The sequence below is a fragment of the Rhyacophila brunnea genome, unplaced genomic scaffold, assembly GCF_057557595.1.
Source record: "Rhyacophila brunnea isolate RB1 unplaced genomic scaffold, BYU_Rbru_1.0 scaffold_1, whole genome shotgun sequence".
NCBI classification, from domain to species: Eukaryota; Metazoa; Arthropoda; class Insecta; order Trichoptera; family Rhyacophilidae; genus Rhyacophila; species Rhyacophila brunnea.
Genome location: NW_028232751.1, coordinates 28,953,335 through 28,979,083, shown reverse-complemented (window position 1 = coordinate 28,979,083; position 25,749 = coordinate 28,953,335). Strand labels below are relative to the sequence as shown.

General features: G+C 30.8%; 1 protein-coding gene across 1 annotated transcript; it reads left to right on the top strand.

Annotated features, from left to right (window-relative positions):
- Positions 1-938: 938 nt before the first annotated feature.
- On the top strand, positions 939-17,295 carry LOC147079658 (zinc finger protein 131-like). The gene is made up of 6 exons (XM_085943500.1): positions 939-1,132; positions 1,388-1,568; positions 5,721-5,891; positions 9,378-9,571; positions 11,833-11,915; positions 16,918-17,295. The coding sequence occupies exons 2-6, from the start codon at positions 1,389-1,391 to the stop codon at positions 17,166-17,168; spliced, it is 879 nt and encodes a 292-aa protein (XP_085799626.1). The 5' UTR covers positions 939-1,132; position 1,388; the 3' UTR covers positions 17,169-17,295.
- Positions 17,296-25,749: the final 8,454 nt, after the last annotated feature.

Here is a 25,749-nt window from a genome sequence, read left to right as displayed (position 1 = left end):
TTGATAATTACTTAGGACATTTTTTATGATTTCTGAGCATTAAAGGTACACAACGGCGTTTTTAGGGCTTTGCACCGATTTATAATACGGAAATTACGAAATTTTAGTACTTTTGGCGAACTTGAATCTTTAATATAAGAATACATTTTTACCGATAGTCAAAATTATAGTATTTTGGGCGTACTATAGATACCTTTTTATATCGTACATAGTACGCGGACCAAAATTATAGTACAAATACTATAATTATAGTACGGTTGGCAACACTGCGTCTACATTTTTTTCGATGTTGCCTGCCATAATAATAATATACCCGTGTCACTATTGCATTAGAGATGTGCAATATGAATGTACGATTAAGCCATTTTATTGAAACAACGGTCTTGAATAGAACTCGAACTGATTAGGTACCTTCATACATAGGTAGTAAAAAATATAAAATTTATATTCTTAATCATATCTTAAACAGTGAAAAAGTGGCACATTTAAAACAATTTAATGTGTTTTTTCGACAAATCTCTCAATAATGTAATCAGTGAGATGTTGAATATTTACTTTAACAAATATAATATTTTTTTAATAGGTACTGCTATTTTATTGTCAATAATATTATTTTTCAATATAATTAAAGGATCTCTGTATGGGGTACATAATATTATTGTATTTATTATTGATATTTATAGGTAGTTAACAATTTATAATATTATCATAATTGACTTTAGTAGAATATATTAGTCTAAAACGAGTTTAAAAGATTGTTTACATAATAATGAATGATGTAATGTAGATAAAAAATTTAGACATATTCAAAACCATATCATTATTTCCTGTGAAATAATATTATTTAGTAGGTAGTAAGTAAAAGTGGACGAAAGTTAATATATGGTAATAATACCGAGTACTCGATCGATGATACTATTTACCCATCCTTAATGTTTATGTGCACTGGATATGGATAACATTACAATAATATGTTGACGTTTGTGTAGTTATAGTTTGCTTTGCGTGTGAAATTAGATCATACAAGTTGGCGTTTATTTTACTTTTCGTTCCCTTTTGTTACGATATACTCCGGATCATTTTCATTTATTTTGTACTTTCACCCAGTTAACTCAAACAACACCCTACCTAAGTAAGTTTTGTATCAACTTATAATTGGGTTGATGAACTTGTGTATTTGTGAATTTCTTATTGTAATCAATGTCGTCTTCGATATGAATTTTTGTAACATCAATTTTATTTGGATACCGTACATAATTGATCGATATTGTACTTTCACACATTGTTGAAACAAAAACTGTTTTGATACCTACTTTCGATTATAATTTTTAACACAGATCTGTTTTGTTCATTATGCAAAAATAATTATTGCTTGTCTTTCTTTTAGGATGGATATATCATTGTCTTTGAAATGGGACCATCATTACAATGCACTAATGACAGGACTAAATGACTTTTTCACTGACCAGGAGTTTGTGGATTGCACTATATGTGTTGAGGGGTATTACTTTCAAGCCCACAAACTTGTTCTGTCAATATGCAGTCCATATTTTAAGCGAATATTTGAGGTTTGTTCTAATATCTACATCTTAAACATTTAAAGCAACTTTTAATTACTTAGAACTATAATGAGGTGAATTAGAGTAAGAGTGACTTAACCCAGGTCCTGATGAGTTGTTTTTTGTTGATCAATCTTAGCATGACAATTGTGATACAAATTGGATTACAGGTTGATTAGGAACGATGTAACAGCACCGTTTAAATGCAATCAATCCATATATATGTATTATTAGTATTCCAAAAACAAAGGCGACCTGTGTACATAAATGAATTGCCACGTGAATTAACTGACTGCTGAAAACTTTTCATCAATCTTTCAAAACTTAACATGAGTGACAGTAATATAAAATATTTAAAATTATAAATGCCTTAATTTATCTGTTGAATGCTTCAACTCTACTATGCTTGAAGAAAAGTTGAAGGAATCTTTCAATCAAAACTTATTAATGCAGAGCTTACACGTGTCAATTTTAGTTGATCAACTGTCTGTTGAATGAGATTTAAAACTCAATTGATAAGTAGGAACCACATCTTAACAAATTTGATCAATTTATAAGTGGAATTGAATGAAGTTGAGATCCTTTGTGATTTTAGTCGATTCTACTGTAAAATATCATTCGAGACGAGAACGCATCGCCACGTAGAAACACAATGTGATTAGTTGACTGTTGTGTGTCATATAGTGCTCGTGTTTAGTTGATTTTCTTGACTATGACTATTGATTCGACTTAAACTGATATGTGGGAATGTTCTTATTAATTTATTGTTCAACATTCAACATATAATTGATCAATGATGATATGTGAGAACGCGGTATATTTTTTTTCAATTCAAGAAAAAGTTGACCAACTGTGTGGAATGTGACTGGACTTTCACAGTTAGTTCTTCAGCAAAAAATCACTTCATAAGAACACTCCAGTATATAAATTAGTTAATTACCCTTGAATATTAAAAATATTAGTAATATTTGATTAAATTAAATGAATAGATGTTAAGGTTAATCATAAATACAGTGGCTGTTATTATTATGTGTGTACAATTTTGTGGCATATAAACCTTTGATAATAAAGGATTAAAAAACATTAAAATGGAGGATATTTAGTACATTAATTAAGTCTTACTATCAAAAGAAAGGTTGCTGTAAGAAATAATATTTGTTAATATATCACTTCAGCGTGATAGGGTAGTCATGGAAGCCCATTTATAATGCCATTGGTGAGGGTTCAAATCCAGGGTCTGGAAGACATTACATGTTTTTCAATATGTGGTTAATTCAGAGACAGAACTAAATAGCTTGAATGAATGGCTAATAATCATTCCTTGTAAAAAGTCAGTTAATATACCTTCAACTCACTGGAGACAATAGATATTCAATTCTTTCAAAAAGATCCATTCAATTCGTGTAATAAAAAAATCATACTTTAAAATATAGATTATTTTAATTACAGTTATAGAAATATGTTTATTATAATATAATATCAGGTCCAATAATTTCCATTACATAAATTTTGAATTGTGATTGATTTTTTTCTCATTATAAAACAACCCTGAGAAATAGGAATTGAATTAATAATTTATTTGTTGATAAGGAATGCAATAATAATTCATAAGTGCCTAGGGAAAATTTAAAATAGTAATGTAAGAGAAATTTAAAATACAAAATTCATTTTCTAAAGAACTGATTTTAATTGCACGTACCTAGTGGTGAATCATATTAATATGCTACACTTAATTGACAATTTATCTTTTTGAAAAATCACTGAAGCCAACATTATTATAACAGAATAAATTGTGTATTTTTAATGTTGTTTTAATTTTCTACTTTAATTTCGGCTACAACTCTCAAACTGTTGCACATACATGATTTATCTGGTTATATATTTTATAATCCATCTACTTCTCTTATATTATTATTTATTATTAAATTGCTATTTCTTTCTGCGATTAATTTAAAAATAATAAATCTACAGACAAATGAATTGCGCATGCTTGGGATGTCAGCAAATCTAATCAACACTCCTGTTTCGGATTAACATTTTATCTACATACAATAAGAACTATTTCAAAACCTTTATAATTAAGTTCTAATTTGGAAACATCGGTTCATTTTTAATAATAAATATTATTTATTTATTTGATGTCATATCTATTAAATTTAATTGCAATATAGAGACTACTAGTATGGCTACTCTAGCTTCAAATCAAATCCTATCCAATAAAATAATGCCTGAATAATAAATTATAAAGAATTGCAGTGCAGAAAATATGGAATATTTGATTATGAGTCAGCTTGTCAATAATATTGGCGAATTTAGGGGCGGATTTACCTAATCGGGGTCGTATTCGCAGCACCGATAGAGGCCCCCATAGAAAAATATTTATTGATATATTAACCACAATGTATTTACAAGTGACGAATTGCACGATAAACTGTTTTTCATACTTAATTACCTTTCAAATTCTTAAACGTAGATACATCTAATATAAGTAATTTATCCTCTCCAATTCCACAATTAATGTATCAGATTTTGTGTTAATTTCTTCCAAAATATATTGTTTCCCTGGTTCCAAAGTCATCAAAAGCATTGAATATATTTTTACATTTTATTGCTTTGTTCTCTTTTGAGCTGTAATGTGGATTATGTATAAACTCAGTAAAAGACAGTTAATTTTTCCATTACCTATGCAAAATTATTATTTCGGCAATAAAAGTATGATAATTTGACAGCCATTAATAAATACCCATTTTTGCAGTTATCTACTTACCAAATTCATTCTTTGCACTGACTGATCCATTAATATTATAACAGCATTTTCATAGTTTCCAAACAGTCTTGCATAAGAATATCGCAAGTTTTGCATAGAATCAGAGTACTGGTAAATCCATCCCTGGGCGTATTCAAACAATCCTCGAAAATTCCACTCGCCAACTAGCTATTGCCAAGTATCAAAAGTTCTTTGGTGAATAAATTACTTTATGATTGAATTAGATGCCTGGTAAATGTGTAAATTTAAATGGTGTACACCTGTTGTCTGGTAGGTCAGGACAGCAGGTGAAATATTCCAAAGAATCGGCTGCTACATTGTAGGTACTCATCAATGTACCTACATTGGTTTTCATTTTAATTTATAGTATTACGATTGTGGAGAGTGAAAGTTCAATCTGGCAAGTGTGCTTGTGCTGATTTTCGAGTGTTGAATTTCATAAAGGGCACATCCCCTACCAATAAATCAATTGTGTATTTAATAGTTTTATTCTGGCAGTTGGTGGATGAGTGAGTGTATTCTTTGATTTGTGTTTGTACAAACCCTCAAATTAAGGAAACCCTATGTAAATCTTTTACTGAGTATGTATTTAGGTGTATTAATTAGACCGCATTGTGCATTTATAGATCAAGTTAGAGAAATTACCCAAAATATAGGTCCGCCTTCCTCTGAATGTGTTTTGTATTAATTATTTGAGAGATTTAAGTCTATTTATCTCAATTCCATGAACACATCGCTTGTGTAGCTGCATGATGCAATCTATTATATCTTGTGTCTGTCGAGTGTCGGTACTATGTATTTTCCTATCGGTGTTGGTTTGCTGTTAATTATACAAATGTTGAGATTTTGGCGATCTTGCGCGAAATAAGTTATCAAAACATTAATAATTTTATTATCGGTATATCAGTTATTTATAAAATATTTAACTTTGAAATGGATATATTGTATAAGAGTTTTGCATAGAGTTTTGTATTAAAAAATGTGACTATTTTGGATATCTGTTTTTTTATTTATGTGAACTTAAAGTAAATAATTTACAATGAGCAAAAATATTTACTTTAAAATTACTCGTATCCGTTAAGTAATGAATGAAATAGATTCATTAGAGCAAGTGAATATTTCTCTGTGTTGTATATATATTTTCAATTACATTTATTCAATTTTTACATTTAATTTTATGAATTATTTTTACCATGTGGATGCTTTTCTGAGGTATGTTTTCGTATATATATATATATATAAATATTTTTAATTATCGCTGAAAGTGTTTATTTTAAATTATTTTAACTCTCTGTGAATTTTATTTTTGCCATAATTATGCTGTTTTTGCTATGTACTATGTTGTATTTGTATGTATGTGCCTATATTTGTTTTACTCTATTTGTTCGATGCAGACTCACCAATCTCACCACCCGATGGTCATTATACAAGATGTAAAGCGATTTGAGTTTCAAAATCTACTAAAGTTTATGTATTCTGGAGAAGTGAGCGTCACAACATCAAATATCTTTAGTTTCTTGAAGACTGCTAAATTTCTGGAAATCAAAGGTCTCACCGAAGAAAAGGTGTGTTTGATACTAAATAACATTGTTGTAATATATTACTAGAATATTTTATTTTCTAAAAGTTGAGTTAACTAGTTAACAGATATTTATATTTAGTGTACCTAATTTAATATTGAGTTTTTATTATTTTAAATTATTTATACTGTCTGCATTGAGTTACAATTAAAATCATACAAACTAACATATGATTAACCTGTTATACGTTCACATCTTGACTTATATGGTCAAAATACTTATTTAGTGTTGATATTAATTTAATGAATATTGAAATTTCGACAATATATTATTAACACGTTGATCGCCATGGGGGTCACCGGTGACCGGCATTGGATTATGTTCAGGGGGCCATGGGGGTCACCGGTGACCGGCAAAGAAGACCTGCGTAGAGTTGTTCTACAGCGCCGGCGGGCACGCGCGCAGTGCATTTTTCGATACGCGGTGACCGGCATGGCCCTTCTGTATATTACTGCCACTTGGCCTGAAAATATGTCTTCCCAGTCACAAAATATAGGCTCACTAATGTAAAGAATGTACATAATGAAAAAAAAAGTTTTCCTTTTAAATTTTAAATGTGTTTTTGTTGATATAAAAATAAAAATTAAATAGATTATAAAAATGTAAGTTATAAAAAATATGTAAATAATAAAAAATAGAATAAAAAAAATGATTATAAGGTATGTATACGTATATTTCCAGTTTATGTGTATCCAGGTATTATACTACCCAATTTGAAAACTTTTATTCCGTATTTGTGCCTTTTCTGTTTATTATACTATCTAAATCTAAATATAATTCGACCGCGAAATGGCACCATGCTCTCGTCAACACATATGGACAGGTGACCGGCGAAGTGGCCGGCCCGGCGCAATAGAATAAATTAACTTGTTGGCGCCGCGACGGACACATGTGGCCGGCACATCATAAAAACCAATATTTACGTAAAAAAATCATCAAAATGAAAAAAAACATTATATTCTTTCATTACCTATCAAATAATACCTTAGAGACAAATAATCATTTTTTAACTATTTTATGTAAAACTAGTTGGCGATCAATGTGTTAACCAACTGTATAGTAGTGGCAGGGTGTCCGTGTCTAAAGCGGTGGATCACAGGTTCTAATCCCACATTGCATGTTGTTTATGAATGTCTGAAGCAGAGCATGTAGTCATTTGGTTGAATGAATGGATAACAACTATTCCTCCTAAAATAAATCTGTTTGGATACCATCCACAATAGCTGCCCATACACGGCCAGTTTGAGTAACAGGTTGAACCTGGCACAGACAATAACTGTACGTTAGTGGGCACAACACAGATCAGTTCAAACCACCCCATTTAAATCTTTCGAACTGTGAACAGACGTGAACTTATACGTACAGTTATTGTCTGTGGCAGGTCAAATGTCAGACTGTGGATTGTTAGGTTTGCGGAGATAATACACAGGCGTAGTGTTTAAATTGGTTTGAAGTAGGGTATACTTGAACCATGGCCCCCACATCCTGAAGCCGGCCCCCGGGCCGGAATATTTTGTGGCCCCCTAAATATCGCCAGGTTAAAGGCAGTGTGACACTCAACACTAGTGTTTTCCAATTAGTGTTCGAGGTAAAATTAAATAAATTCAGTGTATTTTTTAATACATCTATCTACTTGTTTTATCGAGTTGTCGACACACACACACAATACAAAACAATCAAAAATGCATTGCACAACCTCGTATTTAAAAACATTACCCTGAAGAAAAATAGTCTGCAGTCGACATTTTCTTACTATTACAGTTGCACAACCTCGTATTTAAAAACATTACCCTGAAGAAAAATAGTCTGCAGTCGACATTCTCTTACTATTACAGCAAATTTGGAATGTGCATTGTCTCATTTATCTTGTCGAACCGCTATGCTGGGCCCCCCTTGAGCCCGGCCCCCCGGGCTAGGGCCCTGTGAGCCCTCACCTTGTGGGGGTCATGACTTGAACGATATTGATACACAAATAATTTTACTTTGCTAATTATTATAACTATACTTATTTTTATTAGAAACAAATTGACATAAAATACCTACACACTATTGACGTTGGTAAAATAAACCATGATTTCACTAGTGTTGCGTATTTTATCGATTCACCAAAACAATAATTATAATCGTATGAATATATTATGATATAGATTCTTATCTTTTGAATAAATTATTCCCTTTATGAAATGGGCATATGAATCAGTATTCATCTATTTGGTCATATTTTTAGAATACGGTAAAAAAAATTTGAATACTCGAGTTATTAGTCGATATTTTCACAATAGCTTAATATTTATAATGCTCTCTAAAATTGTAAACATTTATATTATATTGTATAAAATAATATGTTTACCTAAATAATTATAACTTTGTTTTACCCCCCCCCCCCCTCATAAAAATAAATAAAATATATTTGCGATCTCCACGTACATTAATAATAAATGAATTTGTATTTTATAACAAGCAACACAGCCGCTGCCATATCGCGCGGTATATTCTACTTAACGACACAAACATCTAATGTCACCCGAAAACTTTCGGCGAGTCGAAATTCCAACAGTTTTACAAAAACACCGGAGTGGGGGTCGCCGGCAGCTTGAACCTGGCAGACTGTTCGTCTATGGGCGCAGCAGATATATCTACCAAAGATAACTGTATAGTCGCTATTACGTGGCATGTTGACATATTAATTGGCATGTTCAACCTGTTACTCAAATTGGCCGTGTATGGGCACCTAATGTGGAGAGTCATATACTCTGGTTATGAGCGAAAATGATAATTTACATTAATAATTGAGATGGAAAAATTATTTATTGATCCATTGAATTTTTAGTCTTTTAAATTGTTTATTATGTTGCGAGTAGTTAAAGAAAGTTGCAATGCCTTCCAAGACTTTTTTAGTGTTCTTTTCAATTGGAATGTCATCAATTTATGAGTAATTGCTTCGTCTTAAGGCGAAATGCTAAATTTACTAAAGGCATCCAAAATTTATAAAAGATGCAATTTATAACATTTGACTGATCATTTACATTGTAAACTGTTTTAAACAATCAAGTCATAATAATATGTATCTAAAAACGTCAAGTAAAATGATAAATATTTTTTTTGAATTCGATTTTATATTCAAATTTATATTCGAACACATTCATCTAATTATGACATATTTTATGTTTATTTTTATCATTGACATTTAGTTTATTTAATAAGTTCATATTATAAATTGATAGTGTTTGACTTGAAATTTTTTTTATTTACGTCATATCAAACTTTGGTGTGGTCACAATTTTTAAAAATGTTTTTAGATAAGCAAGTATTGGTTATTGAAAACACTTTAAAATGTAAATTTTCAGTAAATTATAACTTGCATATTCTATCACTGCCTCTAGTGGTACTTCAGTCCCCCTTAAAACAAAATCTGACCTGATTTCCCTTTATTGTGGCAGTTTTTATATTGTATCATTTGTCTTATTTCAGCTCAACGAGCGTATTTCACAAACTACTCACAATATTCAGACGGAAAGCGCTGAACCTGTTTCTGAGGATCTAAAGAAATCTGTCAGTGATGAGGAACCTAGTGCCAGTGGTTGCGGAGGAATGATGCCTGTCTCATCTCATGAAGATTCTGTACAGCAGAGCCTTCATAACATCCATGTTATAGATTCTGATGGGTAAGTCAAAGTTAACAAACAATATTATTTCTTGTAATATACTGAACATGGTCATACATACTGGCTGAATTTATCTTATATAATTACAAGATAAAAAGAACTTTTTATATACCACGTTTTTAAATTTTCTGTTGAATCATATAAACTTGACAATTCTATGTATTGATAAATACTTTTTTTTGTACTTGATAGAAATACTGAATAAATATAGAATACTGAAATGTCATTTTGACATTTCATATTGATTTCCATAGTAACGCACGTATATATTAATAATTTAGTTGCTAGGACCTCCTTAGCAACCAATAATAGTGAATAGTAAATATTACTTTTAATGAATTTTTTCCGAAACATACAAAACAGAATTAACTGAAAATGAATTCAATTCTGCTTAAAGATAGCCAAAAGTATTAAAAGAATGCATTGTCGTCGTGTTCTGATATATTCTAAAAGTTTCAAATGTCTGGCTAGTCGGGAAGTTAGTTAAAATCTTCAATCGTCTAATACAAATTTAGGACAAACAAGAAAAAATTTGTACTGGATACACAAAAAAAAATCTGTACCGGACAAACAAGAGTACGAGCTAATAAAAACGTGGTAAAAAAGTAAATTGTATGTTTATAAACTCTGTGCCATATCCTGTAATTTTTTTGTAAGGTTTTCAAAGTTTTTCAGTTCACGGAGGTCTTAGTATGTAAAAATTATTTAACAGTGTTATTTTTTTAGTTTACATTCTCAATAACAAATTCTCTCCACAATACTAGGGTTGTTTGTTGTGTGTTAAATTACTATGAGATGGTGCCACAAGTCATAGAATAAAATCACTTCTGCCAAGTATCATTCTTCAAATAACAAGTGGTTAACATTTGACGGCCATCTGAATTAAACATTTGATTAAGTTAACAATCGCCAGATCAAAGCCAACTTGAATGAAGTTTATGGAGACTGCAAAAGCGTTTGAAGCAGTTTGTTTTTAGATACATGAGTTTTACAAGCATTTGTGATGAAATGCGTTCTCTATGCCCAATTGAGCTCACTAAGATATAAACAAGAGCATATAATGCAGTCTTATTTGATCGTTTGAAATAGGAGTTGAAGGAAAAACTATCAACGATTAGTGCACAAAAAAATGTTCTTACCAGGATAATGTGGCTTTTCCCAAGTCAGTCATTGTAAAGGCAAAACTACTCCAATTGAATTGGGCTTTGAATGAGAAAACACATTTATTATATTTCCTGGACTTGGCCCCTTGGAATTTCTTCCTGTTTACAAATTCTAAAAATTTGGTTCAGTGAGAAGAAATTTTTGTTGAATCGGAGGATGTCATCGCTGCAATCAATGACTGTTTTTCAGACTTGGCAAAAACTATTGACCAAGAGCGGAATGCAGAAACATTTGTCATAACTAAAATTTCCTTAGCAGAAAACACTATGCAGAAACATTGTCCTTAGTTAAGATCATTTCTATTGAAAATAATACCATATTTAAAAATTCTCATTAGGTAAATTAGGTAAATTATTTTATAATTGTTAAACGATGACAAAAATATGACAACTTTATTTTATAAATGCAATAACTATAAATACATATTAATATTTAATTATAATACTCTTATGTTTCCGTTATAAGTCATTATACGTCATTCCACAGGCACCGCAAGATATTTTTTTAACATGGTAACACTAGCCTCAAGTGTCATTCTCTACCTGGCATTTTGTATTTCTGCGGGTTGGCGTATAAAAGTAAATAATATTCTGCAAGTACATGCCATACCAATTAACACTATCAATATCCATATTGAGATACATTGTTAAATGAATTTGAGTGTATGGACTGTGTTATAGACATGCAAATTTATTTTGACAGCAGCTGTCAGTGGTAAATGGTAATACAGAAGGGGGCGTGTTCATAACAAAAGTAGTCTATGTTTAAGGATTCCTTAACTCTATACTCAGGATTGTCTATAGTTAAGTCATGCTTTTCGGCGACTTATCCTTAGGAACGAAATCTTAGGTTGTGCATTCCGCTCCAAGGCAGTATAAAAAATTGTAAAATCGTAGGATTAATTTTGTGGCCATAAAACAGGCTGTACTAGTACAATTCTTTTGTTTCAAAAAACCAAACTTCGAAGTATTGTAAAAGAGCCTTTTTAGTGTTGGAATATATTTTTTGAACAGCACAGCCCTAAGGGCCACAGATTGAATACCCCTTCCGCAAGACTTAATTAAAATTTTGCTAATTGTTTTATTTTGATATTCCAGTGAGCAAGGTGATTATTCTCAGGAAACACAACAAGGTGATATGGATAACGATAGATTGGGTGCTATTCCAGAAATTCAACCTCGTAAGTAATTTTTTTTCAAATATTCTTTCCACCTGTACCTATCCATAGTGACCACTTTCTAGTTTGGTACCCTAAGTATAAATCGTTAGTCCATCTAGTCAGCAGCCATTGTTGGATCGCTTGACATTACTTTCTCTACATGTTAATATGACCTCACCAGCGTAGTTGTTTCCAATTTTTATACAGATCATAGATTTCAGCATAGTATTTTCTCCTCCAAACGTTACTGAACCTCATCAGACCCATAAATACTGCCGAGACATTTTTCTTTCAAAAATGTTCATGTGTCTTTAACCTTTTCAAAGCGTCAAGTATCCTCGCTGTAACGTACAGTATAGCGCGTCATGATTTCAAGTATTGATAAATCACAATAAATGTCAATAGAAATAGTCATCAAAAAAATTTTAAGTGTTCAAAGGTGATTATGAACATTCGTAATATTTTTAACAACCCTAAAAATAAACATTTGTTACTTGAATATGATAAAGAATGACAAACAAGACGGCGTCATACAGAACGTGTAATTTACATTTCACTCGCCATGTCGGTTGACACGTTGACGCCGGACAAGTACATCGATGACAGATGCTTTAGAGCATACTTCAGTGAAACAGCAAATAATTTTCAGCAATAGGTGGGACGTAATTTCGCACTCGTTGCCAATCGGAGAGCGATAGTCGACCAGTGAGCACGTCAATTTGTTTTCTGATGGCGTCGGAGGAATTAATTCTTAAATCGTGTAAAGATGACTAAAAAACGTTACATATTTACTCAAAAAACAAAACATGTCAATGAATATATTATTATTATTACTTAAATAACAATAAACATAACATTAAATGGACGCATGTGGAATTTTTATGACAAATTATGTTTTGTTCGTCACGCGTCTTTTGCACAATCTGCGCGTCGCCTAGTCACAATCTTTTTAGACCATGCCTCAGCTGAAGTATAGCATTAACACTTCAGTTTTTAGTTAATGCACATGTAATCCCAGACCACTTAATAGATTATGAGAATTCCTTTTTACATCCCACTTCATAATATTAATGGTTTATTTTGATAACATGGCAAGACACTATTCACTAAACAGAACGCATTATCTACATAGTTTCGAATGTTATTAATATAAAAATTTCAACTTCGTCTAAGATGTAAGTAGGTCATTATAGTATTTTTGAACCACTTACATATTTTAATAGTTCACCTTTTCATGGTATTCTCTAAAGCATGGATACACGCATAACGGCACGTTACACTTGGAACACAATGTGTTCCGAGTGCATCTGGAATATTTTTTGGTTATCGGTTTTTTTTTGTATTTGCACAAAGATGACACACTCTGCAAGAATTTATCCGTTTATTTGTGGGAGGAATCATGTCCGGCTTATGCTTTGCATCGCTCTTGCTGATAAGCGCAGTGGATGGTCGACAGGTTGCTGTGCGCGGGATGTGGCTGGAACTTGAATTTTTCAAATATTTGCCTAATTACTTTTAGCTGAAAATCTGCTAGACGTGTTTTTTTGCCTGTGATGGTACTAAACAGAATATATGAATTTAATAAAAATAAATCTATGATGTGGAAAGCCACCTTTTTGTACCATTTAATGGATTTACGCTTACAGCTTAGTGTACTTAACATCATATCAGCTTTATCTACAGATCCCATACATTTGTTATATTGGATAACACATGTAGATTTCTGTATAGGCTCTCCGGTCTGCCTATTGAATTTTCCTGCGGGTGTAAATGAATCATTGTGGAGTGTGGTCAACAGATGGACTTTGCGCTGGTCGTGCTATTTTATAGCCAATAACGAGCTACTATTTTCGACTTCACTTCTCCTTTCTTGAGCTTCCTAAATGTTGGCAAATTTTTTCGGACTGTTCCGCAAGCATTTGTTTTAATAAGTCTGGGCTTGAATACCAGTTGTCCGTCCACATAGTATGACCTTTACGAAAATATTTATTAATTAATGTCGTTACCACAGCTCCCGAAATGCAAAGTCCTTGCTCATCGACAATATCTGTTCCTTCCCCGCAATATATTATGAAATCTAATATGTACCCAGTCATCACATCGCAAAGAACGAACATTTTTATGCCGAAACGGTGGCGTTTTGAAGGACTGTTTAAACAGCAATCTACCTTTGAAAACAATTATGCTTTCGTCGATGCATAAGTTCTCGTGTGGCATCATTGTTTTTTTTGAATATTTCTCGGCAATGGTCGATCAGAATTCTAATTTTATGGAATTTATCTCCGGGAATTTGAATATTGGGAACCGAAAAGTGCAACATCCTCAAAAGCAAAGTATATCTGTCTCTTGGCATTGCTTTCCTGAAAATTTGGCTGGATAAGAGTGGATCGGTTGACCAATGTTCCTCATCAACATACTTACAGCAAAAAAATGTATATTTCTAGGACGTCTGTGTTGACCCACTTATGCATTTGTGATTTCGGCGATGGTTCTTGTCTTCTAATGTCTTCTGTATAATAGTTATTTCTTTCAATTACGATTCTGTCCATTATATTTGAATTCAAAAAATGTTCAAAAAAATCTATTTCTTTAGAGCTATCTGATAAATTTGTGTGCGGGCTGAATCCAGAAAAGAAATCATCAAATTCATGAACAACCGGTATTAAAGACCCAGCAGTCCACGAAGACAGATCGTCAACATTACTATTTACGTTTGAATTAGAGGCCGCGGCAGTAGCACTTTCTGATGGGGCATTGGAAGTATCTGAATCATCGTAGTACTCATTTTCATTCAACTCATAATCTGAATCAGGATCATGAATTGCTTCTCCCATTTCATCGCACAAATTAGCAGGGATATCCATTTTAAAATAATCACAAAAAATTGAACACACAAACTATGTTATCACAAAATGTTTTTAATTTTTCCGATACAGAAATTTTCAATTGTGTGAAAATGTTTATTCACTAAATTCAATTCACTTAATGTATCTTTTCTTTATAAATGACTGATAACTAGGGTAAATAAACAATTTTTGTTAGTTTTACGTAATAGTATAACCAGAAAATTGTATTTAAAAATGTTAATCAACGATAAACAAAGAGAAATATTAAATCGCGTACTCGTATATTTAAATTACACCTTGTTCAAATTGTTTTCCGAAACTATTAACTCGCGGATAATATACTAGCAATTCCTTTTGTAAATATGTTTTGTAAATTCACTTTGATTAATGTAACTTTCGAATATTCTGTTTAACAGTTTACGCGCTTAGTAGTTTTTCAGTCACTAAAAAACAATATAACATATTAATTATATCGCGAACTCGTATGGTTACAAACTCGTCAGTGAAATGTCTTCGGCGCACATGCACTGAGAGCGATCCGGCCAATATACGCGGCAAATTTGAAGTGACTCAATGAGTGATATTTTTTTTATCCGAGACACGCTCCCAAAAAATATTTATTTAAATTCTTCTTTCGACCATGTCCGATCCTAATAGGATCATATGGGCCTCCACAGAGTGGAGGTTTGTATTGACAGATTTTTGTTTTACGAGAAATGGGTGTCAGCCACTTGCTCAACCTATTAGGTCCATACTCTGACTCATATACAAATTGAAAAACAATATGTGTACTTGCCAGACCCAGGATTCGAACCTGGGACCCTCGACTCTATAGGCCGGCATTTAAGCCACTCGGCCATCGTGGGTGTTAGATAAAACAAAAGTCTAGGCTATACATCGACAGATGTCAGGAGAAGGATGATTTCTGAATAAATTAAATCAATATTCGAATTTTTCGCGCCTGGCCGAAAGCAGTACTAGGCAAACGAAAATCGAAATGACTTTAGTCGTCATCTGTCACGCGGATGACGCGTATAGTCTGACTAAAGTCAGTTGCCGCGTAAGAAGGGTTAATTAGTGTTTCTGAAGTAATAATTGTCTTGTTAACGGCCCACGTGCTCGTCGTAGGTCAAAATTGAGTTTTTAATGTATTTTCAAACCATTGACAAACTATAATTGAAGTAGGGAGTAAAATGATATTGTTTGAACATGTACCGTTTAAAAAAAAATAAAAAAAAATTCGGTTAGGTACATGTTCAAACGCGCGTTAACGCGCGTTAACATAATTTTACTCCCTACTTTAATTATAGTTTGTCAACTTATGGCTACGGCCGTATGTTGTAGCTTAACCACTAGGGAATGACAAAAGAAATGGCGTATTTCAAAAAAACACTACCTTATTCATAGGTCAATAATTATTATAAAGCAATCATTATTCATAAGATGTTTATCACACTTGAATGGTCAAAGACATAGCTTATAATAAGTATCTTTAGAATCATCTTCAAATGTGTTAATATTGCCGATTTTTTGAATAATAAAATGCCTAATTCTTGTCAAATTTGGGATCACAGAGATTATCAATATAATTTTTTATCGTGAATATTTTACAAAAATTATCTCGTAATAAATTATACCAATGGTTTCATAAATGCGTTTAAAAATTAATAAACGTAAAAAATCTTAACACCACTGCACAGTTATGTACCGAAATATGACTATATTCTAAAACATTAGAGCGAGAGGTTTAAAAGAATACTATTTTATGTAACAAAAATATTTTATGCAGTCATCAAATGTTTAAAATAACTATAAAGGATAATAAGGCTTCAAAATTATATAAATAGATTATCTACAACGTTTAAGGAGTGTCCAGGATCATGGTTTGAAAACAATAAAAACTCAATTTTGATCTTCGACGAGCATGTCCCCCCTTAACCTTGTTTTTAGTCCAATGACATTCATAGTAGGCAGGATTTAAAATATTCTAATAGATTTAAGTACCTAGGAAATGTTTGCTGACATGATTTTCTGATTAATTTCCTCTGTGATATCATTATGGTTGTTCACAAGAGACCCACGGTAGATGAATTTGTTGACTGTATCAAACTTGTACGCTCTGATAGGCCAATATTGTTAAGCTTAGTATGTAGTAAATTCAAATTTCACAATTTCAGATCACAAAGTCGGCGGAGTGAAATGCCCAAGATGTCAGAGATTCTTCGCCAACCGATACAATCTCAAGGTGCACGTTCGCGATAAACATGACACAAAAGAAGGAACTCTCACATGTATGATTTGCCAGAAACACATGCGTAATCCGTCATGTTTGCGTGTTCACATGTACCACCACCGAAAACAAGCCGCGAGTGTTGCTCCGATCAAGACTGATACCAGTCCACAATCGGACTATCCTCTCTCATCATGAGACATAAAAGAGATTAATTGTTTTCGTGAGATCAATAACAGGAATACATATTGACAGTGTTTGTGACATATGTCACTCTTTATTAAACAGGAATTTAATCTCTACATTAAATTAAAATTTTCAAATGAAAATCAAATGAAAAAACATTTAGCATCTCCAATTTAGAATATGTACTGAAACCATTTCAGCTCTCACAAATTTAAGGTAATATGCTCTTAATACTGATTATGCCAGAACGAAAGGCTGATAATATATTATACTTTTCTTATACCTAAATGTTCAAAAATTGTGTCCTGGAAAGATATTTTATCAACCACTCTGTTATCGGATAATGCTCAGATCTCTTCTTTGGACACCTCAAAACATTAATTTTAATTACTAACATTTTAAATCAATGTGTCAAACCACTGCATCCACCATATCAATCATCTAATATAGTTTTTTTTGTGTTCTTTCTTATACAATAACTATGTATCTGATGATCACAAAGTAATTGTGATAATTTTCCAAATAGACAAATATATTTGTCATGTCAGAAACATACAATTTACAGATTGTAGCTTTAGGCCGATACTGTATGGGTGTTTTTCACTAATGTGAAATTCTTTCATTTTATGGATTTAGTATCGGCTTCGTTATTTATCTCCTAATTTCATTCCATCCAATAAAATTATAAGCTTGGTGTGTTAGAACTGTATTCAAATTGTTAATTTTTCACACTATAATAACTGCAGTAACAATTTGTCATTCTGTTTTGAGGTGTGTTTTTTGAATATGAATTTTTTATGCTATTTATTTCATTATATAATGAACTGAATGTTTTTGTGTTGGATGATATTGTCATATAATTTTTACCTTTCCATTTTTTTATTTCTTTGTAGTACTATTTTATTTGCTTCCTTCTATTGTCGGTATAATGAGTTCTTTCTCTTGTTGTAAAAATCACATTTCAATTGCATTGACCCTAATGAAAGAATTTTAATTAATTAATGCATTTATATGTTAATCCTTAAAGAGGTCAAAAATACCACCCTATTTTAGAGAGAATACAACATACTGTTGTTTTAAATCATGACTGTAAGAAGCCAGTATATTGTTACAGGTGAATAATTGTTGAAATTGCATTGAGCATCTATAGAACAGCAGTGGCAAAGACTTTTCACTAAACGGTTATTTAATATACCATTATTTGTAAAACAAACATTAAAAACGAGAATTTGTTTAACACATTATTACTATGCAATAGTCGCGAGTATTGCAAAATGACTTATTATTCCATGCATATGTAATGTCATTACAATGTGAAAAACTAACCTTAAATAGTATGGAATTGTTGGTCTATAATAATAACTAATATTATTTTGTATGAAAACACTTATTCAGATTACTCCGAATTTTTCAGCGTAAGTCAATATACCAGAATAAATTTCCATGAACTACTTGACGTTACCGATTAGGTACCGTCTATTGTTATTTTTTTGTTCGTAATAATAAAATTGTATACCTCTGTTTAATAGACAGTCTTCGCTACTGAGATTAAGTGATATTTTGGCAAACCGAAAATGATCACAGCTAGTTTTGTCTCATCTTAATCATGCATATAATTAGGGATTGCAATACTAAATGAATATTTCAATACCGGTATTTCGGTATTTCTTATTGAATACCGGTATTCGTCAAAACATATAGAAAAAAACTATCAATAAATATAGCTTTAAAAATATATTTAAAATTATAGCAACCTAAAAGACCTACCTACATTTATTATATTATCCTTTATAAATATTTATAGATCATAATATTTTAGAACTGCTAGAATTTTTACAAAAATCTCTCTCAAATTCAACGTTTGTTGGATGATTTATCAACGTTGGATCAATAGTTATAGAATAATTGGAAATATTTTCCATCACTTTTTTCTTTTTCGAAATATATTAATTCATCTCGACAATTCTATATTATATTATATATATTTGAGGGATTTTGTTTTATTGTTATTTAACTTTTGTTGGTTCCAGTCAATATATTTGGGTTTAGGCATTAATCTTATACACTAAATTTAATATTAAACAATATAGTAGTAGATAAGTAATGAAAATATAACATTAAATTCATTTATGATATTCGAAAGCGGATGCTTTCTTAATACCGGTATTTTGGATTTTTGAAATCTGTATTGCGGTATCGATAAATAATTGAATACCGGTTTTGAAATACCGGTATTGCAATCCCTACATACAATTGGTGCAATCAAATAGAAATCTATAATTTTTTATTTTCTTCACATATTTACAGGTTTTACTCGCAGTGAAATTTTGAAATCCCTTTTTTTGGATATGTATCCGTTTATGCATAACATTATCCAATGATTTATATACGTACTCTTTTTAGCTTTCGTTGTTCATGAATCCTTTGAAGCCGTCTTCGAGACCGCTAAGACAACGGTCTTATACCAAATATTATTCCGTTGATTCTATATTTCTATATAGCAAAACGGTCTTGACTTCAGTAGTTTTCTTATGGTAGCAATAACAGGATAATTCAAAATCTTCATTTTTAAGACACCACCGCATTGCTTTGTTTAAATTTATATAGTTTTATATTGTAGTGAAATGATGATGAAAAACAATAAATATAATTTACAAGCAATTCCAAGATATTCTATGTATTCATTATTTTTAACTTATCAATATATATTAACACCACACAAATATTATAACGATAATATTAGAAGAAGCAATAATTTTTATAATATCATATCAGCAATTGTGCTGATTTTTATCTATATATCGTCGCCGTAGATGTCAAGGGAGCCAGTCCACAAAATCATATTGCTGAGAAACAGGCACTCGATGATTTTGTGTGACAAAGAAAAGTAACATTTTTTTATTGAACTTTTTTGTTTTTAAAGATATAACGGTGAAACTTTCAACATAGAATATACGAATTGTACGAATAACTAAAAAAAATAGTATCTTAGAAGTTATGTGTTATATCCCTTGACCACTGAATATTGAAATGTACAAAAAATGTAGTCAAAGGAGTTTCATGGCTTAAATCCATTGACCACTGCATCTTTGATGATTTTAAAATGCTTTTGTGTACTTTACTCATTTTCGCCAAATTTGTGGCTTGGCTCCCTTGACATCTACAGCGACGATATATCTAATATACTTGGCTTTTGCATATTATATTATTATCATATAAATTTCTAATAGATTCAGCATTTACTTTTTATTAATTTATGAGATTTTAAATCACTGTGAAGCATATACAAATTTGTTTCATTCCAAAAATTATATCAATAATAAGTAATATCCAAGTTGTTCGATCAGATCACTTGCTGGCTAACTTCGAGTCTGCAGTGGAGTAGTAAACAGAATAAGAAAAAAATACTATTCAGGTTCGAATCTCACGATAGATCAAATATGATATATTTCGTAACACTTGTAACTATTGGTTGAGTGAATAACGAACAACTATTCCTCGTTAGGCTGTCAAAATAACCCAGTGGTTTTTTTTTTTTTTATATTGATTATTAACTGCATTTTTTATTATTTTGTCCATATATGTTAATAAAAAGTTTAATAGATTTCAATTATATTTCATAGATTCATTTTTTAATTGTGTTGTAGAATCAAAAAATGGTTTTTAAGTATATAATATTATTTTTGCAACGAATATTTTTTTAATTTCCTTGATTGTTTAAAAGTATCTTTGTGAAAATTGGTTAAAAGCGCTGATTTTGAAAAAAATTCAATTTTCTATATTGATAATTTTGACTTTAGAGCCCCCTTTTTACATTTAAAAAAATCACCTTTAAGTTGCAGCTCTCTATTTTTATAACATAGGTCATATACAATAATAATGTGCCTTTCCTTGCCTGTCATTTCAAATAGAATTACATAAATAGTAGACATAGAAATAAGATATCTGACTGAACAAAAAACCATGTAAGGAATCTGTAACATCAACAAACTTATTTATAGAATTTTTAATTGCACAATATGTAACAACTTAGTTTAAAGAGAAATGGTAGTAATGAGAGAAACATAAATTTCTCTTGGTGATTCTTTTACTGTTAATTATCCACCCATTGAATTAAGTGAGAGGTATAGAAATAAAAACAACATTTTACATATTAGGTATTTAAAGTAATTTATTTATATTGGCCATCTGAAAAGTTTGTTATCCACGTATTAATTTTTATTCAGTACAGTATAATCTCCATAATACATAATAAGTTCTAGCAAGGTGCTATTAATACACAAAGGAGAATTTAAATATCTGAAAATATGACGGAGACACATAATTTTTTCTTTCTATAATCTTATTTTTCTTACAAAAACTAGTAATTTTTAGGTGCCTTATTAAAATTTTTGTCTTGTAAAACCAAACGATAACATGATACTCATTCTTCAAACTCTCATTTACATTGAAGATTTCCCATTACAACATAATAAACTGTCAAGTGTTGAATTAAATTAAATCTGATATACACCCGATCCTCTTTTGCACGGGGGTTACATACCAAAGACTACCGTGCAAAACAAAACCGTGTAAAAGAAGATAAAGATAAGTAGATAGTGTCCATATAAAAATGGTAGATAGGTTCCATTACTTAATATAATCAACTCAAAATATGAAATTCTTGAACTCAAAAACAAATCGAATTTATTTATTATTTATACATAAAAATATATAGTTTTCGATTGAAATTACATTAGGCATAGAGAAATATATTCAGTCAGTGTCGCTACTTGACAGTAAACGTGCTCGTTTACTGCTGTTTTTCGCTGGCAAAAATCAATCTCATTGCTGAAAATATTTAATGACGCTGACGCAGAAGCACGCGGCGCGTCTCTAAAATCGAACCCGAAGTGACTGACTAGTGCCGCTATGTATGTATGTATGTATTTATGGGTGGCATCCGGTGACAACATATATATGCACTAATGGCGTGCGGTCCATTCCAACACAATTTTTTGATAAATATGTACATACATAAGTATTTTTATTCTTTTTGGTTTTTTTAAACTCTTAGGTTGAGGAGGTCTGAGGTTAGGGTGTATTAGTTTTAATTTTCTCAACCAGAATTGATATTTTTGACAATCCTTGAATTATGAATATGTGAAATGCTTGAAGCGGGAGCTTTATAAACTTACTGAGTACACCTAAAGTAAATTATAATGCTTATGCATAGTTGTACTTAATGTGTTATGTTGGAATGGGAACGTATCTAACATTCCATAATAATTCCCATTTCATATAACGCGTTATGTAGTTTGTAAAGTGATTACATGACTATGACTGTGCATAAGGCACCTTGAATCTGTATATGTTTTTTTTTTTTTAAATAAATTGTTTACATTTACAATTGTCAGAAATGGTTGGTTTTATGTCTATACCACTCGAAACTAGTTAAGTTAATATTTATAATAATTTGTTTTAGGGTAATTCATGACGATAAGTAATTTAAAAAATTATTTTTCAAACAAACTAAAGTACAATTTAATTGAAAATCTACAATGCCTTAAATAGATTAGTTCTAAGTTAACTATTATGTATCTATATTTAATCAAAAATCAAATTTGATTATTTCATCATTACTTTGTATAAATTATTCAATGTGGATCGCATCCATAACATAACATTATACATAACATTGTGCATTAAATGGAAAATCCAATATAAAATACTTCATTTTTAGTTAATATAAAGTTATTTGTAATTTATGTTTAGAGTCTTTGTATTTTCATAATTTTCGCTATCAATTTCTATCACAACCTCTGCGTGTATATTGTCAGAGCTTATTATCATAAAGTAATAATATGATTATTATCTACTTACCCTTAAATAAAGTAATTATATGTAGCCCCCTATCAATCATCGGGTGGCTGGCTGCTATCCTCGTGTTGTGAACCCTTTTGTTTAGTGTAGATAAGTGTTGGTAGTAATTTTATTATTACCTGCTAAACATCAATAACTGTGAAATCAGTAGTGACATCTATTTTACTATTATATTTTGTTCAGTTCATCTTCTGTAGTCCACATAACCTTTGTACCTCATATTATTTAAACCGCTACACTGTTTTTACTATCAAAGTTTTTATCACAATAATTACCACTGTAATCTTTTTTTTAATATATGTGGAATGTTTAAAAAAAGATGATAAATAATATCCACCTGTGGTTAATTTTCATATTTCAAAAATAAATACAAACCGAGTCGTATTTAATTCTTATGACAAATTATAATTAGTGAAAGGTGACAATGATATAGTTGATGTCATTATTGTCATCTAAGTTTCATAGCCATTTTTATTAAATTTGAAAAAGCATTCGGTGGAGAAGTGATCTATCCCACAAAATTAAATCGAGTTAACTTGAAAGTGTTCGGATATATATTTTATGAAACCCTCTATTCCTATTCATTCAAAACACTGTTGTGTTCTCTATTGAGTTCTTTATACATCCTATTATATTATAACTTGGTTGAATTTTAAACTCTTATCTCAGTTTGATATTTGAGTACATGAGTATCAAAATGGAACATATGCCATTTATGAAAATTGACAGGAGATTCGCGAACATGGGTGTAAAGTGTCCTTTTTCATATTATATACTAACTTTAAACTCAAAAATCTATATGATAACAACAGTTTTTGATTGTTTTGGCGGTTTTTTTGAAAAGAGCACTACTTGCAACTATAGATATCATCAGTTGTTCGAATTTAGAAGTAAGCCCCCATCACAGTATAAAAAGTATTGAAGGATATGTCAAACATGTGGCGCCCTCACTCAGCAGACAACTTATACTAGTAGATCTTTACCATAATCAATTAAAACATGAATTTAGTGGGATTTGGTGTTTGTCCGACTTTCATACCAAGCTACCCATTTCTAAACTTACGCCATTCTTCCGCTGACTCTCATTTTCTTCCAAGTACTTCATTCTGAAATGAAAATGGTGCTTGCTAATTATTTTATATAGGATATTTGCATTAGTGTCTACTTTCGCTCCTTCGATGATATTAAAACATCTCAGTAAATTTTGATTGATATTTAATTCCTATATTTATTGTCGTAAACTCTTTAAAAAATTGTTGTGGTAAGTAACTTTGTTATTTGCGGAAATATAAATATTTTAGATGACAATGTCTGATGACTACATCTCAATAGTGAATTTCATATTTTATAATAATTCTAGTGTAGTTTAAACTAGTTTCACATTTACATTCCAGATGTATAATGTTAGTTATATTTTAGACAGTAATTTAATTGTATAAGACTGATAATGATACAGGTAGTGTTAAATTAATGCGCTTTGTGAAGCTATAAAATCACATCTCTCATTAATCTATAATAATGTCATCATTAAGTGTGTTTTGTCAATAATAAAAAAAAACCATTCCAGTTTTGCCATCACAATAAGTATGTTAAAAACTTAGGTCTAAGTAAGAAAAATATGAGTACATACCTGAGAGCTTACATTTATAATAACAAAAAGCATTCCGATACCTGACAATGCGAACCATTTCAATGAAATCATTTTATTATAATAATATGTTTTGATTTTGGAAACGAATATAAATATGTAGTAATTTAAGTAATATTTTTTGTATTCTTATATTAAAAAAAATAAAAATCAAAGTTAACAAAAATACTGACTCAGATGTCAAAAGAGTCATGGGAGATAAAAATATAAAAGCCAAATTGTTATACTTTCATCAATAATAAGGCTGTAAACTAAAAAAATGTGGGTTCTAGGCTTATTTTGGTTTATTTGAAAAAAGTGCTATTAAAATAAATTCTCAATTATAAACATAAAAAAAGTTATTTTTAATTCCATGGCTCACATTGCAGTGCATTATATATTTCCAAACTAACCAATGCATTATTATACTAAGTAATTTTTTGTTGTGAAGAATCATATTTTTGATAAATATTTTAAATGAATATTTTGTATATTACTGTATGTGATCAGATTATATGAATTTTACAGATCGCTCTTTCTCATATTAAAACTTGTGGCCAAAGCAATTTTTTGTTCTCTGTCGCACTATCCATGACATCTTGTACTTTGTACCTACTAAAGTAATTCTAAACTGGTGCTGTAGAGCGTTCGGCGTCCTGTTGGTCAGTACAGCATCACGACTTGGAACTGATGCGATGCAGTATCTGTATTAGTTTTATTATTTTATGATATATAAAGTCTTCCTGCAAAGAAACCACGATGTAACCCTTCTATTAGAATATTTTTTATGAATACTAAACTTATTTTAACTAAATTCTTTGGAACCAATTTTTTCTATAAAACGGAGCCTTTCGTAGTCTGTACACAGGGAATTATTGAGACATGACTTATTTTGTAGACATTGATGCGGTGATATTGCCTAAAAAAAGAGTAGATGGAAATACTGGATGTTTTTATCAATTTTTAATATAAATCTAAATATATCGATGCTCAGTCTTTTGTTGAAAGAGTATTGTTATTTAGTTCAACAGCGTGCTCTTTGATAGGCATCGATGGGAGGTATAGCCGAAAGCAACAAATATGCTGTGTTGCTAATGATTAAGA